This window comes from Dendropsophus ebraccatus, chromosome 1 (genome assembly GCF_027789765.1).
Source record: "Dendropsophus ebraccatus isolate aDenEbr1 chromosome 1, aDenEbr1.pat, whole genome shotgun sequence".
In the NCBI taxonomy this organism is placed as follows: Eukaryota; Metazoa; Chordata; class Amphibia; order Anura; family Hylidae; genus Dendropsophus; species Dendropsophus ebraccatus.
The window spans coordinates 79,772,193-79,786,494 of record NC_091454.1 but is presented as its reverse complement, the minus strand read 5'-3'; the positions used below and the strand labels follow the sequence as shown (position 1 = coordinate 79,786,494).

Sequence of the window (14,302 nt, the reverse complement as noted above, 5' to 3'; positions counted from 1 at the left end):
TTCAGAATTCAGCAATAATAATATATAATGCTTGTCTCACAACAGCAGAACTATTGAAAAAGGGTTTGATGATTTAGACCACTTCTATGACCATGACCACACCTAAAACTACATAGCTAAGGCAGAGAGATTTTTTAAGCCAAAGCTAGGAATGGATTTGAAAAGAAAAGAAATCTCAGTTTTTCCCTTATGACCTGTTTCCTGTTTATAGTCTGTTCCTGGCTTTGGCTTCAAAAATCTGTCAGATGAATCTCTCTGTGTAAAGGCAGCCTTAGCCAAATGCAGGCACGCTGTTAAGTGGGTTGCAAAGTCTTATGCAAACAGAGCTGCATCCCTGTGTCATGTACATCTTTTAGCCTAGTTACTCAGGGTTTATGACTAGAGATGAGCGAACCTCAAGCATGCTCGAGTCCATCCGAACCCGATCGTTCAGCATTTGATTAGCGGTGGCTGCTAAAGTTGGATAAAGCCCTAAGGCTATGTGGAAAACATAGATATAGTCATTGGCTGTATCCATGTTTTCCAGACAACCTTAGAGCTTTATCCAACTTCAGCAGCCACCGTTAATCAAATGCCGAACAATCGGGTTCGGATGGTCTCGAGCGTGCTCAAGGTTCGCTCATCTCTATTTATGACTATTAGTATAGATCTGATAAATAATATTACCACATATTGTTGACCACAATTTATATTTTATACTCAATGTTTTACAACCCCTACAACTAAAAATTATTTACTTGAATATATTGTGGGGATACAAGAAGCCCAGGGCACACATAAGCTATGTTCACACAACGTTTTTCAGCTCCCTTTAAAATGACGTCCATCATTTTGAGTCTAAAATAATGGACGTCATTTAGCTGTCTGGCTCCACCTTAGTGCAATGAAGACTGCTGGTACATTCTTCTAGTTTGGGTTACTAATTGGCCTCTGGGTGTGGCTTAATTGAAAAGTTTATGGGCTTTAAAGGGGTTATCCAGTGCTAAAAAAAAACATAGCCACTTTCTTTCAAAGACAACATGACTCTTGTCTCCAGTTCAGGTGCAGTTTGCAATTAAGCTCTAATCACTTCAATGGAACTGAACAGCAAAACCCCGCCCAAGCTGGAGACAAGAGTGGTGCTGTCTTCTGGAGGAAAGTGGCCATGTTTTTGTAGTGCTGAATAAAAAATGGAGAAACAGAGAAATACTGTGTGTGAACAACTATTAAGAAACGTCTGCTGCTTGCAAAAGACATCCGAAAATAATTGTCCTGATCAATATTTTGATGTCTGTGATGATAATGTCGTTATGTCCGGTTGTGCTCCGACCCTGACACCACCAGTAGCTTATCACAGAGATAACAAAAGAAGCCATCTGCAGCCAATCCATGGGTGCAAAGATGACCCAATGGGTAAAACTGGAGGAATTTTGCTACACTGGACCTCCAGCATGCTAAATTTCTCCAGATTTACTTGAATATGTAACTAAAATAGTTGTTGACCCAGTGAAATAAAGAAACACAGACCTAGGCCATGTTACCACAGAGTTTTTTTCCGGCTGTTTGAGTCATAATAACATCCGTTAATGTACAAGTAACGGCCGTTATTTGGAATCAAACAGCCAAAAAAAAGACATCATGGGAACACAGCCATACAGTGCCCTTTTAGGCTGATATGGTTCCCTTGAGCACTGTATAAAGCACCTGGAGAGGCCCCGGCACGTACCGGCCACGGCCGCAGCAGGTGCTTTATAACGGAGAAAATGACTTTTATTCCCCGGCTCGTGACTAGATACGAGCGGGGAAGTAGTCATGGTGGGCGGCTTCCCGCTCGTATCTAGTCACTGCGCTCTGCCTGTCACCGCGCTCGGCGGGATGATTGACAGGCAGAGAGGCCAGTAACGGACCTCTCTGCCTGTCAATCATCCCCTCTGAGCACGCTGACAGGCAGAGCGCAGTGACTAGATACGAGCGGGGAGCCGCCCACCATGACTACTTCCCCGCTCGTATCTAGTCACGAGCCGGGAAATAAAAGTCATTTTCTCCGTTATAAAGCACCTGCTGCGGCCGCGGCCGGTACGTGCAGGGGCCACTCCAGGTGCTTTATACAGTGCTCAAGGGAACCATATCAGCCCAAACCGGCTGATTGGTTCCCTTTAAAAGGGCTATCCAGTTATGGAAACTAATGGCCACTTTCTCTTAGAGACAGCACCACTCTTGTCTCCAGTTTGGGTGGGGTTTTGTAACTTAATTCCACTAAAGTGAATGGAGATTTACTGCAAACCGCACCTGACCTGGAGACAACTGTGGTCAGAAAGAAAGTGGCCATGTTTTTCTACTGCTAGATAACCCCCTATAAATGTTACACACTGCCTACTTACTGTAATAGCACCATACAGGTATCAAATAATACATGGCCAAATTACAGTCCCATACAGGATTCATGCACAGTAATAGTCCCTTGCAATGCCAAAAAAGAATGCCCAGCACAGACACAATATTAATCATACAATAGTGAAATAAACCAGCAATAAAATGATAACCATTGCTCACATACAGTACATGGCAGCCATAAAGCACATAAGCTCATACCAATAACAGCAGAAATAGTACATAACTAGGCTATGTTCACACTATGTATCTTTCCGGCCGTAGTGCGAACCACGAATATACGCACATAGTTTTGAGGTTGATGCATTCGCTTGAAAGTATACGATATACGCCCGCACAATGCACACTATGTATGAGCTTACGGCCGGATCGTATATGGCGCCGTGAAAAATGAAGAAGACCATTGTTTGAGGACGGAAATGTTCCAACTCACGGCCGTGGATTTCCATGCGGTCTCGTACGGAGTACTTATTTCAGCCAAATTGAACTTGATTTTTAGATCCAAAAGGTTCTGTGTGTTTTATTGAGCTGGGCGGAGATTTCCAAGTCAATGATCTGCTTCAGATCGCTTCGAAACAAGCTAGGGAAGCATAACTGTACTACGGGCGTATGTTCGTGGTTCGCCCGCATGTTCGCAATCCGGCCGCATGTCTATTTTACCCACGGCCGTACTTTCAGCCGCACATGTACGGCTGCGTACCAACTACGGCCTGACATAGCCCTATAGTGCAACATAGCCCTATAGTTCAAAAATAAGGCCATATGGTACAAACTAAATTTACTTTGAAAAACAGTCTGTAGCTGACAACATTCAGGCCATTAAAGTAAGTGGACCCACTGTAAGCATGTTTTAACAGGATGCCGATGCATGCCTGTGACATAGAACATTCAATAAAACTGTGTAAGCCCAGCTATAGAGATGGGAGAACTTACTGTGCTGTATGATCAGATCATCTGACCAGTTGCCATTGAAGTTTCCACATAAGCCACAGGGTTTCCCTCTATGATCTTCTGTTAGCTTGATATATATTCCAGAGCCTCCATCCCAGGCAAGAGAAAATCCAAAGGTTGTCTTCACCAAAATATAGTCAGCTAGTCTCTCAATAAATACATTTTCTACTGTTTGTGGGAGCGACAACCTAGAAAAGGTAGAAAATAATCATCACCAGTGAACTGGTCCTTGTGTTGTTCCTCTGCTGTCAACCTTTAAATAGATATATCCCTTTGGGGGAGATTTATTAAACTGGTGTAAAGTAGAATTGTCTCAGTTGCCCCTAGCAACCAATCAGATTCCATCTTTCATTTTTCAAAGAATCTGTGAGGAATGAAAAGTGAAATCTGATTGGTTGCTAGGGGCAACTGAGACAATTCTACTTTACACCAGTTTGGAAAATCTACCCATATGTGTCAAAGCTGCATGAAGACCAATGTGATTGCCTATATGGCTCCCATAGTGTTGGCCACACAGTTTTTCTCCACATAGAGTTAACTATACAATTTACTTCTGGCAAATCAAGCAATCAAATTCATTTGGCATAAACAGACAATCTGTAATCACTGACAGACCCCATTGTTTAGCCCTATATATTCTTGAGGGAAATGAGGATGAGAGTGTGTATACAATAAGAGGAATTCTGCTGTCTTACCTCACACCTCCTTTCCTTACTTCATAGCCCGAAACGGTGATCTCCTCTTGGCTTGAGAAAAACATACTGATGGAGCGTGGGCAGTTATACACAGATCCCTCACACTTAGGACTGTTGTGAACCTTACACCAAACCACAAGACAAAGTCAATTATTTGTTCAATTAATATAATTATTAGTTATTACTAATACCCACACATACATGAACACTTTAAGACTACTGCAACTGGACTCTTTTTAACTTATTTTGATTTTACAACTAAAAGAATTTCCAAAAATAGTCACATTTCTTTCCCATTGAATTGCATTGCATTCGATGCAAAAAATCGCTCAGTTGACATGTAATGTAATTTTACATTGATAATAATGAGGGACATTACATGAAGTGCAAAGGCCATTTCTGGGCTATAAAATGGCTGCTTTTGGAATGATTTTGTCTAATATTTTCAGGACAAATCCAGGCAGAGGACAGAATAGGAACAAGTAAGGCTGGGTTAACACTACGTTTTTGTAATGCGTTTTTTTTTTTTCATCCGTTTTTGCAAAAGAAAACTGATGAAAATCAGATGAAGAAAACTGATACGGTTGTGTGCATCTGTTTTGATCCGTTTTTCCATTGACTTCATTATAAAAAAAACTGATTGAAACAAATCAGTTTTTTTGACGGTGGTCGATCTTAGTTTTGTGTCCATTTTTTATAATGGAAGTTAATGGAAAAACGGATTAAAACGGATGCACACAGTTTCATTAGTTTTTTTTCATCAGTTTTTTAGCAAAAAATTTATTGCGGAATGCGGAATCAGCCGGCCCATAGAATGGTGTCTATGGATCCGGCGGAAAGGCGTGCGTCTGTGAGCGCGTACAGCCAGTGGAATTCCACAGAGTTTATCCGCGAGAATTGCTCAATGTGAACCCACCCTTAGGGTGCCCTACAGGCATATCCATTAGATATAATGCACTGTAAATTGCAAATAATAGTAAACTCTTATATTGCCATTTCCGCCAACAGACTCACCCATATAGTATACAAAGGCACTGTGTTGCTGCAATCTCTGGCAAATATGTATGAACAGTTTCCCGGGAAGTAAAAGTAGATGCCATCAAATGTTTCAAAGTTGTATTGACCCCAACTTCTGCAGATTTCATCTCTCTCTTTCCCAGTATTTGGCACTGAAAATACATTAAAATATAAACTTTTGCTAGAAACCACATATGTAGAAAATTAAAAAAAAAAACCTGCGTTCCATAAAATAAAGATATAATTCAATGGGACAACTAATACTTTAAATAGACTCTGTCATTAAAGAGGAAGTCCAATGAACAATGGCAGGTATGGGGGCGAGAGAAAATAATAAACAAGTGAACTCACCCGTCCCTGTGCCTCCGTTGCACCGCTCCCGGGTCCCGTTCACAGCAGCAGGCTGTCATCTGCCGCTGGAAAACCAGTACGTCATGTACCCAACATCATGACCCAGCTGAGCAAATGCCTGCTCAGTCAGTCACTGATTGGCTGGAGTCACTGACCCTGGCTGCTGTGAATGGGACGGGAGCGGCGCAACAAGGCATGAGGATGGCACGAGGTTTACTTGTTAATTATTTTATCACACGCCCCCCTACCTACCTGCTAATGTTAGTGTTCAGGGGGGTTCTTATTTACAAGAAACTTTAGACATGTGTCAGTCACTCAGTCCAATACTCAGGTCTGTTACACTGTACCAGATTATGTGGATAAACAAGAGGAAAACAAGTACGGAGAAATGCATGATAGCTAGAGATGAGCGAACCGGGTTTGGGTGGATCCGAACCCGAACTTTCGGTCTTTGATTAGCTGGGGCTGCTGAACTTGGATAAAGCTCTAAGGTTGTCTGGAAAACATGGATGCAGCCAATGACTATATCCATGTTTTCCACATAGCCTTAGAGCTTTATCCAACTTCAGCAGCCACCGCTAATCAAATGCCGAATGTTCGGGTTCGGATCGACTCGAGCATGCTCCAGGTTCGCTCATCTCTAATGATAGCAAATTTCACTCCCTGGCTTGCAGAAATCTCCATTTAGCCACTTCATTTTAAGTCTATGGTACCACTGGACAGAGATGACTGACAGTAGGGAAGTGAAGCACAGGTCTGTGCTATTCTCCTCGCTTATTCTTATTTAATTCTGTGTGGAGTCTCAGCCCTTAACTGATAAAAACTTTTGACATGTCTCACATGTCAACACGTGAAATATTAAACGTTTTTCCAAATGACAGGTACGTACAATTTACGGCACATAAAATTGTTCTGTTAAAAACATCTTGGAATACGGCAGTTTCATTTTGAAAGTAGACCAGCTTAGGACAATGCATTCTGTGACATCAAGACGTTATTGATGCAAAGTGACTGAATATTCATTTATTAGACATGCCTGTGTACATTATCTATTTAGGCACAATAGGGCAGATATTTTACATGCTGGTATTTAGTTAAATTTTGTTAGAGTAAGTCACTTCACATGTATTAACAGGTATAGGCCTCTTAGTGAATTTGATACACCTGTTGCTGTTTAAATGCAAAATGGGGCCTGTGCAAAGGTTTGTGACTTTTTACACCAGAAAATTGATGTAAAAGTTTTCGAAAATCCCTATTGTGGCAACCTAACCTTTACCAAATATAGTGATCACTGGTGACGTCAAACAACATTACTTTCATACCATATTGGCATCTGTCTCCTTGTGCCTGAAAGGTCTCACAGTCACATGAACCAGCTTCTGTACAAAGTGCTCCATTAAGACAACCTTGTGGACAAGACACTAGAAACAAGGTGGAAAATCCTAAAATTATTGTTTTCAGACTTTAAAGTAAATCTGTCAGCTTAAATTTATGGTGCTTTTCATATATCCATCTGTGATTCCTTAGCATAGATACATAGATAGATAGTTTTTATTCTTGTGTGCAAAGTGTCAAAGAGGCATCCCCGAACCCCTAAAAGCTACAAGCATGAAAATCTCCTTGCTACCCCTCCCATCCCTGCAGGGTCTGTTATGGAAGGGGGAGCAAAAAGGCTTTTCAGCTTTCAGGAACTTGGGAAAGCCTCTTTACACTTTGCGCTAGAGAATAAAATAATTTATTTTATGTTATGGAAGTACGTACAGATATATTAAAGGTACTGTGTGTCTCCTTGACCTAACAGCTTTTAAACAGTATCAGCAATTTAGAGAACACAGGAAGAAAAGTGAAAAGAACAGGCGCTGCCTCTGGACATAAACAGACTTGAGCACAAAAACAACTTTTCTCCATGAATTGTCCATCTTGAACGCACATTTGGGAGGAGCATTGTGGGCAGCATCCTCAGAAGTGTCCTCTGCAATACAGTTTAGCTGAGAGCTTAACTGTCCTTCACTGTCAGATGTATGCTCCTCAAACCTTTTTTCTTTGAGCTACATTATATGAGCACTTAGCAGCCACCAGTTTGACCTTTCATTGACATATAATAGGCATTCTTGTTTAGCGTAGATTCACACGTAGTGTGCAGCATATTTCATGCTGCGCATATTGCAGCAAATCTGCTGCAATACTTGTTACCAAGATTTTAATTTTGCTGCGAGAATGTAGTGGCAACTTTCTCTAACTACTTCTAAGCCAGGTCGGTAAAAATAATGAATACACTATGCTAACCAGCTCCTGTTCCTCTAGTGCACTCCCATCTGCTTCTTTGTGTCCCAGCTCACTGCCAGTCCACTCAGCCAATGACTGTGCTGACTTGCCGGATGAGCGGGCTGTCAGTGAGCCGGGACCCTCAGCAGAGGAGGGAACGCGGGAGGATCGTGAGAGGGTAAGCATGGTGTCTTTATTATTATTACCGGCCCGGCATAGAAGTAGTTAGAGAAAGCTGCCACTACATTCTCACAGCGGAATTAAAATCCACTGCAATAATGCAGGGCTATAGACTTGTTATGTGTGAATCTACCCTTGAAGAGCATTTGTCTCATGACATAAGTGCTTTATCAAAAGGTAAAATATATTGAGTTCAATAAAATATGTGAGATGTCTTACCAGTTTTTGGAATGTTTGACTCAGTAAGGAGCCTGCGTGCCCCTGAAAATGAATCTCCATTATCCTATGAATAAAATATTGATATTAAAATTACAGAAATGCAATTTTACTGTGTAGGATGCCACAATGAACAAAACAATACCAACACCCATAACCTTAATATGGCATATGATCTTTGTTTTTTTAGCATTGAGTACAACTAAACACAATATTGGTATTGTGAAATGCAGATGTATAAAGACTTTTTAATTTCGATTTGTTTAAAATACATTGTTGGGTGAACTACCATCCAATGGATAAGGCCTATGGCTGGCTTCCAATAATATGGTGGAAGTACATTTTTTCTGTTCATTTAGTTTACAAAACATCCTTACAAAAATGAAATACAATGTTACATAGGCATCTTAAAGTAGAAGTTTAGTGCAAATTTTTATTAAAATATTGTTTGGCCCTCCAAAAGTTATACAAATCCCCAATATACACTTATTACAGGAAATGCTTATAAAGTGCTTTTTTCCTGCACTTACTACTGCATCAAGGCTTCACTTCCTGGATAAAATGGTGATGTCACGACCCGAATGCCAGAGCTATTGGTGCTGTGGCTGCTGGAGAGGATGATGGCAGAGGGATGCTCAGTGTCCCTCCAGTGCCCTGTGTCCCTCAGTGTCCCTCTGCCACCATCCTCTCCAGCAGCCACAGCCCGCACAGCTCTGGGAGTCGGGTCGTGACATCACCATTTTATCCAGGAAGTGAAGCCTTGATGCAGTAGTAAGTGCAGGAAAAAAAGCACTTTATAAGCATTTCACGTAATAAGTGTATATTGGTAATTTGTATAACTTTTAGGAGGCAATACAATACTTTAATAATAATTTTGCTTTCCTTTAAGCAGTGTCAAAGCAAACAAAACATTGGGTGCACTGCAAATGTCCTGTCAACCATAAATGACAATTAAATGGTGCACTAACCTAGGGTGTCAGTATACCAGCCACAGACTTCCCTATAAATATGTGTCATCATCAATAGACAACCTTCAAAATAGTGTGCTACCTTCAGATCCCCCTTGGCCAGACAGCCATTGATGTCCCATAATACAGTGTGTTAGCCTTGGATGCCCCATAACAGTATCCCCCACAAAAGCCCTCATACTAGTATCAACTGACTATTTAGCTACCCATAGTCATTGAGCTTTTTGGAATGTCTTCCTTTTTATACATTATCCTCAAGATGAATAAAGGACATTATTTTAAACCAGTTAATGTGGTTTTCTAGCTTTGGCCAACTCATTATCATATTGTTGGTCTCCAGAAAATTGCAGTGAGACTCGTGAATGTGAACTCTGTGAGCCTGGAACTCACTGAAACCTGAAATCCATGTCCATTCTTTAATATCAATGAATTCCTGCAGGTCTACAAAGAGCTGACATGGATCTCAGCTTTATATATTCAACCGATGTCGAGCAATGAACCATTTCATACTGCTCAGCCTACCCTTACAGGAAAGGATATAGAATGAACATCTAGTAAAAGGGAAGCACTATACAAGATGGGTTCACACATAGTATTTTTGGCAGTATTTTTTAGCCAAAACTATGGGTGCAAGTCTTTTTATTATATTTGTTCTTTGTTCTGATCCCATTTCTAGTTAAAATGCCAAAGAAATACTGACCAAAACATATTCTAGTCATACTAATAATTTTGTATAAACAATAAATAATGAGGCTGGGAAGTGGTGGTGCCCTATTTTAATTCAATAAAGGGTATCTTTTCTATAATACATGTTATATGAAGTTACAAGTATTAGATTTCATCCAGGTATTAAGTCGGATTGCCAGTTAAGAACACATGAATAGATTTGTATTACTACAATCAAGACAAAGTGGCAACTTGTAAAATCAACTGGGATTTCACTGGGATTTTAAATATGTATTAAAAAAATCAAATTTACTATGGTATATTGTTTGTTTGGAAATTTGTGACAATATTTTGTAAAATAAATAAATACATGCAAGGCATATTTTGTGTCCAATAAATATTCAGATGGACTGGAAAATTTTCAGTTGATTAAAAAGTGTTGTGCTAGGAGAATGCCCTAAAACTATTTAAGTTATCCAATGTACTTTTTAGGTATATAGTTTTTACACATAAAATATGGTAAAAACTTGCAGCACAACAAAATTACAAAATACAGGTACATCCTGGGAGGCACATCACAATTGTGTAAAAAAAGGCTGTGTTTTAGCAATATTTTACTTAAAGCAGGAAAGAAAGTCACACATATCTTTAGTTCATACACTAATATTTTGTGGGCAATTTGATTCGTTCAAACCAAATCTAGTGATATTCACTGAGTAGAAATTACTTGAAGTGAACTTTTCGTTTAATATGAAAAAGTAAAAATTTATGTCAGCAGATGCTATTTCTACTCTTTTTTTATTCACTCCTGTGTGTAGAGATTTATATTCTATATTAAATTTAATTCACTATGACTTACAACTGTTTTTTGCCTCAAAACTAAACAAAAAAAAATATTCAGGCACACGAAATCTCTATGACAAATTCCCCTTATAACTGATGATACATATCGCTTATTTTGTGCAGCAAATCAAGTCTGTTTCATTGGGTATATTTAGTACAGATACCATGTAAACTTATATGTATACGACAAACCGACAAATATATGTTTATATATGTATATGACAAATACATGGTAATTCATTACCATAGGTTGATTTTAATGAAGCTATAAAAATATTTACAACAGATAAGCAGTGTTATTATACTAATATATATATATATATATATATATATATATATATATAGACAGCAGCTTATTTGTTACAGTCTTTACCTTAATTAAGAAGTGTTAAATGATTGACAAGGATCTTAGGTTGCATTCTCATTAGCGCTCCCTATTCACCAAAGAAGGGAAACAGATCCCAGCACAAAGATTAGGGGAAATATTCCCAAAGGAAAACTTTTGGAATGTTTCTCTTCTTTCCTGTGCTGTCATCCACCCATCCAGAAAGAAGGGAGGATGAATCTCCAGGAGGGAACACATCTTTTACAAATTCATCTAGTTTAGAAGGTCATTGCATAGTGCTTTAGGAAATTACAGAAATTTTTTCATATTGACTTTTTTCCCCCCAAAAGGACAAGAGATCCAAAACCAAAGAGGAATTGGGGAATTACATATACCATGGTGCTGTCCTGAATTCCCTTAAGGAAGCTATAGGGAACAATTCAAAGGGACTATTATACTGTAATACACTGTATAGCCTATATAATGGGCTACATATGCAAAGTAAAATTCGAGATATTTAGTGGCTTTACTTAATTTTCCGCTTTGGCTACCCACAGTGTTGATTCCTTAAGTGACATTGCATTATGGAACTCCTGTTTATTTCATTATCAGGTTTAACATAATAGGTCAAATTCTGAGGAGCCCTATATTTCTCATTGTACTAATAATTTATATGGATAGTCTGAATGTAGTAGTAACAGAATAAGCCATTCAGAAGCATTAAATAAGTGAATGGGTTATCTAATCTCCAGTTAGCATCTTACGGAAACACTGGATTTGTTGAAGATGTTTAATATTCATTGCCAAGTAAATTGCAATATCTCTCTATCTGGTGATGCAGAGCCTGTGTGAGAATGAGATGAGTTCAGGCAAGCCTGATAAGTGAGACAGTCAAAGCTACAGAATCACAGGAAAGTAGGTATCACAAGGGGGATTGATCCTACCCGCACTTTTACCATTTTCTCTCATGACAAAGACTCCATTGTTAGTGTAAGACTCATTTCAGAGGCAAGTTTTTCTCTGGAAGGTATAACCTACCTCTGCTGTTAAGAGATCTCTTTTCTGGCGAATTGCATTAAACCCGTTTCTGGAAGAAAACAAAAAGTATGTTGTATTTGCAAAGGTCTAGGAGCAACCTGAATAAGCTATTCCTAGGGGAAAGGTTTTTTTTCTGATTTCCATCACCTATCAAAGAGGCCTTTCTTGGGTTAACATTTAAAAGGTAACTTGTATGTGCACAATCTCATCTTACACAATTGACGAGAGCTTTACAGATCTGTGTGCCTGAAAATGAACTGCTTGCCTTTGGAAAGTACCCTGCATACTTTCATTAACACTGAGGGACTCTCCATTTTATAGCAGATTTCTCACTAAAATGCAGAAGTCCTAGATATTTTTTTCTATTTAAACCTTGAAGTTGTATTCCTGGTGGCAAATATCAGTATTTGTACACTACATATCCTCTAATACTTCTGGAAATATAGAACGCACAACTGTTAAATAGGTATAAAATGCAGACGTATTTTAAGGGTACGTTAACTTAAATTTTGAGGCAAAAAAACAGACGTATTTTGCTAATTACAGCCGTAAATAATCATAATCATTATTTAGGGCGTAATTAGCAAAATACAGCCACCTTTTTGCCTCAAAAAACCATTGTGTAAACTGAATCTAATAATGAGCAACATTACATATATGTATATATATGTATATTTTTTACAGTGTGCACACACTGGCATTTTTTTACACACTTTAATCTATTACCATAGATATCTAATATATTGAACTTAATATATAACTATTGCATATTGTTTTTTTACTCTGTGAACAGTCTTAAGAACTTCACATAACAACATTTTTAAAATATTTGATATATTTTTAATATTTTATAACTGTGTTAGTTAACTCTGAATAGGGTTTATACCATACAGTATATATATATATATATATATATATATATTATTTTTTTTGTTACCTACCTTTTTTCTACTATCCTCTCTAACTACGCTAGATACATTATTTTGCACAGAACATTCAATAGAGAAATGGCAAGTGGCAATGTGTCAGCACAGCATAATGTTTTGTTCTGTTATCTAAGTATAAGATTTTACTCACATGGATGTTCTCGGTTTCAGACCAGAAGATAAGTAGAGAAACCCTATAAAGTAAAACAAAATTGTCAAGTTTCTAAACTGCTAGAATCATTTTCTAGAATATAGAATATCCTAGAATACTGGATACAATATATGATGACAATACAGAAACTGATAGTGGTACACTAAGAACATCACATAGTGAAGGATATTTAAGACTCCTATTGTAGCTCTGAAAATAACTATGATGTGGCAATAATATATGGATGTCACACAGCTCTACTTTAAATAATACAATACACAAATGTAGCTATCACATACATTATATAATGAAGCGTTATATAGCAGGATACACATTATACTCAGTTTCGTTGGGGCAGAAAGCAATCAATCACATTTTGCATTGATCAGAACGTACCTAGATCTAGACAAAGCAACTTACCTAGAATAGAGAACAGGAATGTATACAAGAAGAAAGTGTTCCCAGGTTTCATCAATTGGAGATTTCTCACAATGTTCATCTCAGTGTAACTTTGTATCCAGAACTGCATCCAAATAACTGACCTTTACTATTATGGCATCTTAGAAATAAGTTTCTTTGGAGGCTTCTTAAATTGTTCATTGGATGAAAGTTATTACCATTTCAAGGCTGCGAGGACAAAACATTGCTGTCTAATCTTCAGTTGCTCTGGGGGCTTTAGAAAAATTGCTAGCAACTTCCTTGGCTGAGATTTCCTCATTAGTGATGCATGATAAAGCCTTGTCTGTATCAGTTGCACATGCTCACGCAGACTGGCACGTTGTCATCTGCTAAAGGCGGAATTATCCTTTTATAACTATTGTGGACGATGACATAAGATAAGGTGTCATATTAAGATGCCTCTGCATATTTTTCCACTATCTATGGTTAACCCTTTGTGTGCAAGCAGTGGGGCAACACTCTTTCCAAACATCAATTCTGTCTACAAGTATATACTAGAAACACATATCCCTTAACTTTATCTACACCTTTATTCTATCTTTAGGAAAAATTAAGAAAAAATGAAATATACATATACACACACACACATACTAATCAGCCATAACATTTACTCCATTGATAGGTAATGTGAATCACACTGGCTATCTTGTGACAATGGTACATGTACATATTAGGCTGAAGAGTGAACCGTCCATTCTTGAAATAGAAAAATGGGCAAGTGTAAGGAGTTACTTTGACAAGAGCTAAAGTTTGATGGTTAGACAACAGGCTCAGAGCATCTCCAAAATGGAAGGTCTTGTGGGGTATTCCCGGTATGCAGTTGTATGCGGTGGTTGGTACCTACCAAAATTGGTCCAAGGAAGGTCAACCAGCGACAGCCT

The 14,302-nt window shown here is 38.5% G+C and overlaps 1 protein-coding gene across 1 annotated transcript in view; it reads right to left on the bottom strand.

Annotated features, from left to right (window-relative positions):
- Window positions 1–13,740, bottom strand: part of OTOGL (otogelin like) — a 150,556-nt gene extending 136,816 nt beyond the window's left edge. Inside the window, exons 1-8 of the mRNA XM_069957158.1 lie at window positions 13,383–13,740; window positions 12,963–13,005; window positions 11,886–11,934; window positions 8,049–8,112; window positions 6,707–6,805; window positions 5,031–5,185; window positions 4,017–4,138; window positions 3,304–3,509 (exon numbers count right to left, since the gene is read on the bottom strand). Of these exons, the coding sequence (XP_069813259.1) occupies window positions 3,304–3,509; window positions 4,017–4,138; window positions 5,031–5,185; window positions 6,707–6,805; window positions 8,049–8,112; window positions 11,886–11,934; window positions 12,963–13,005; window positions 13,383–13,491 (847 nt within the window). The 5' untranslated portion in view covers window positions 13,492–13,740. The remainder of the gene's footprint in view (window positions 1–3,303; window positions 3,510–4,016; window positions 4,139–5,030; window positions 5,186–6,706; window positions 6,806–8,048; window positions 8,113–11,885; window positions 11,935–12,962; window positions 13,006–13,382) is intronic.
- Window positions 13,741–14,302: the final 562 nt, after the last annotated feature.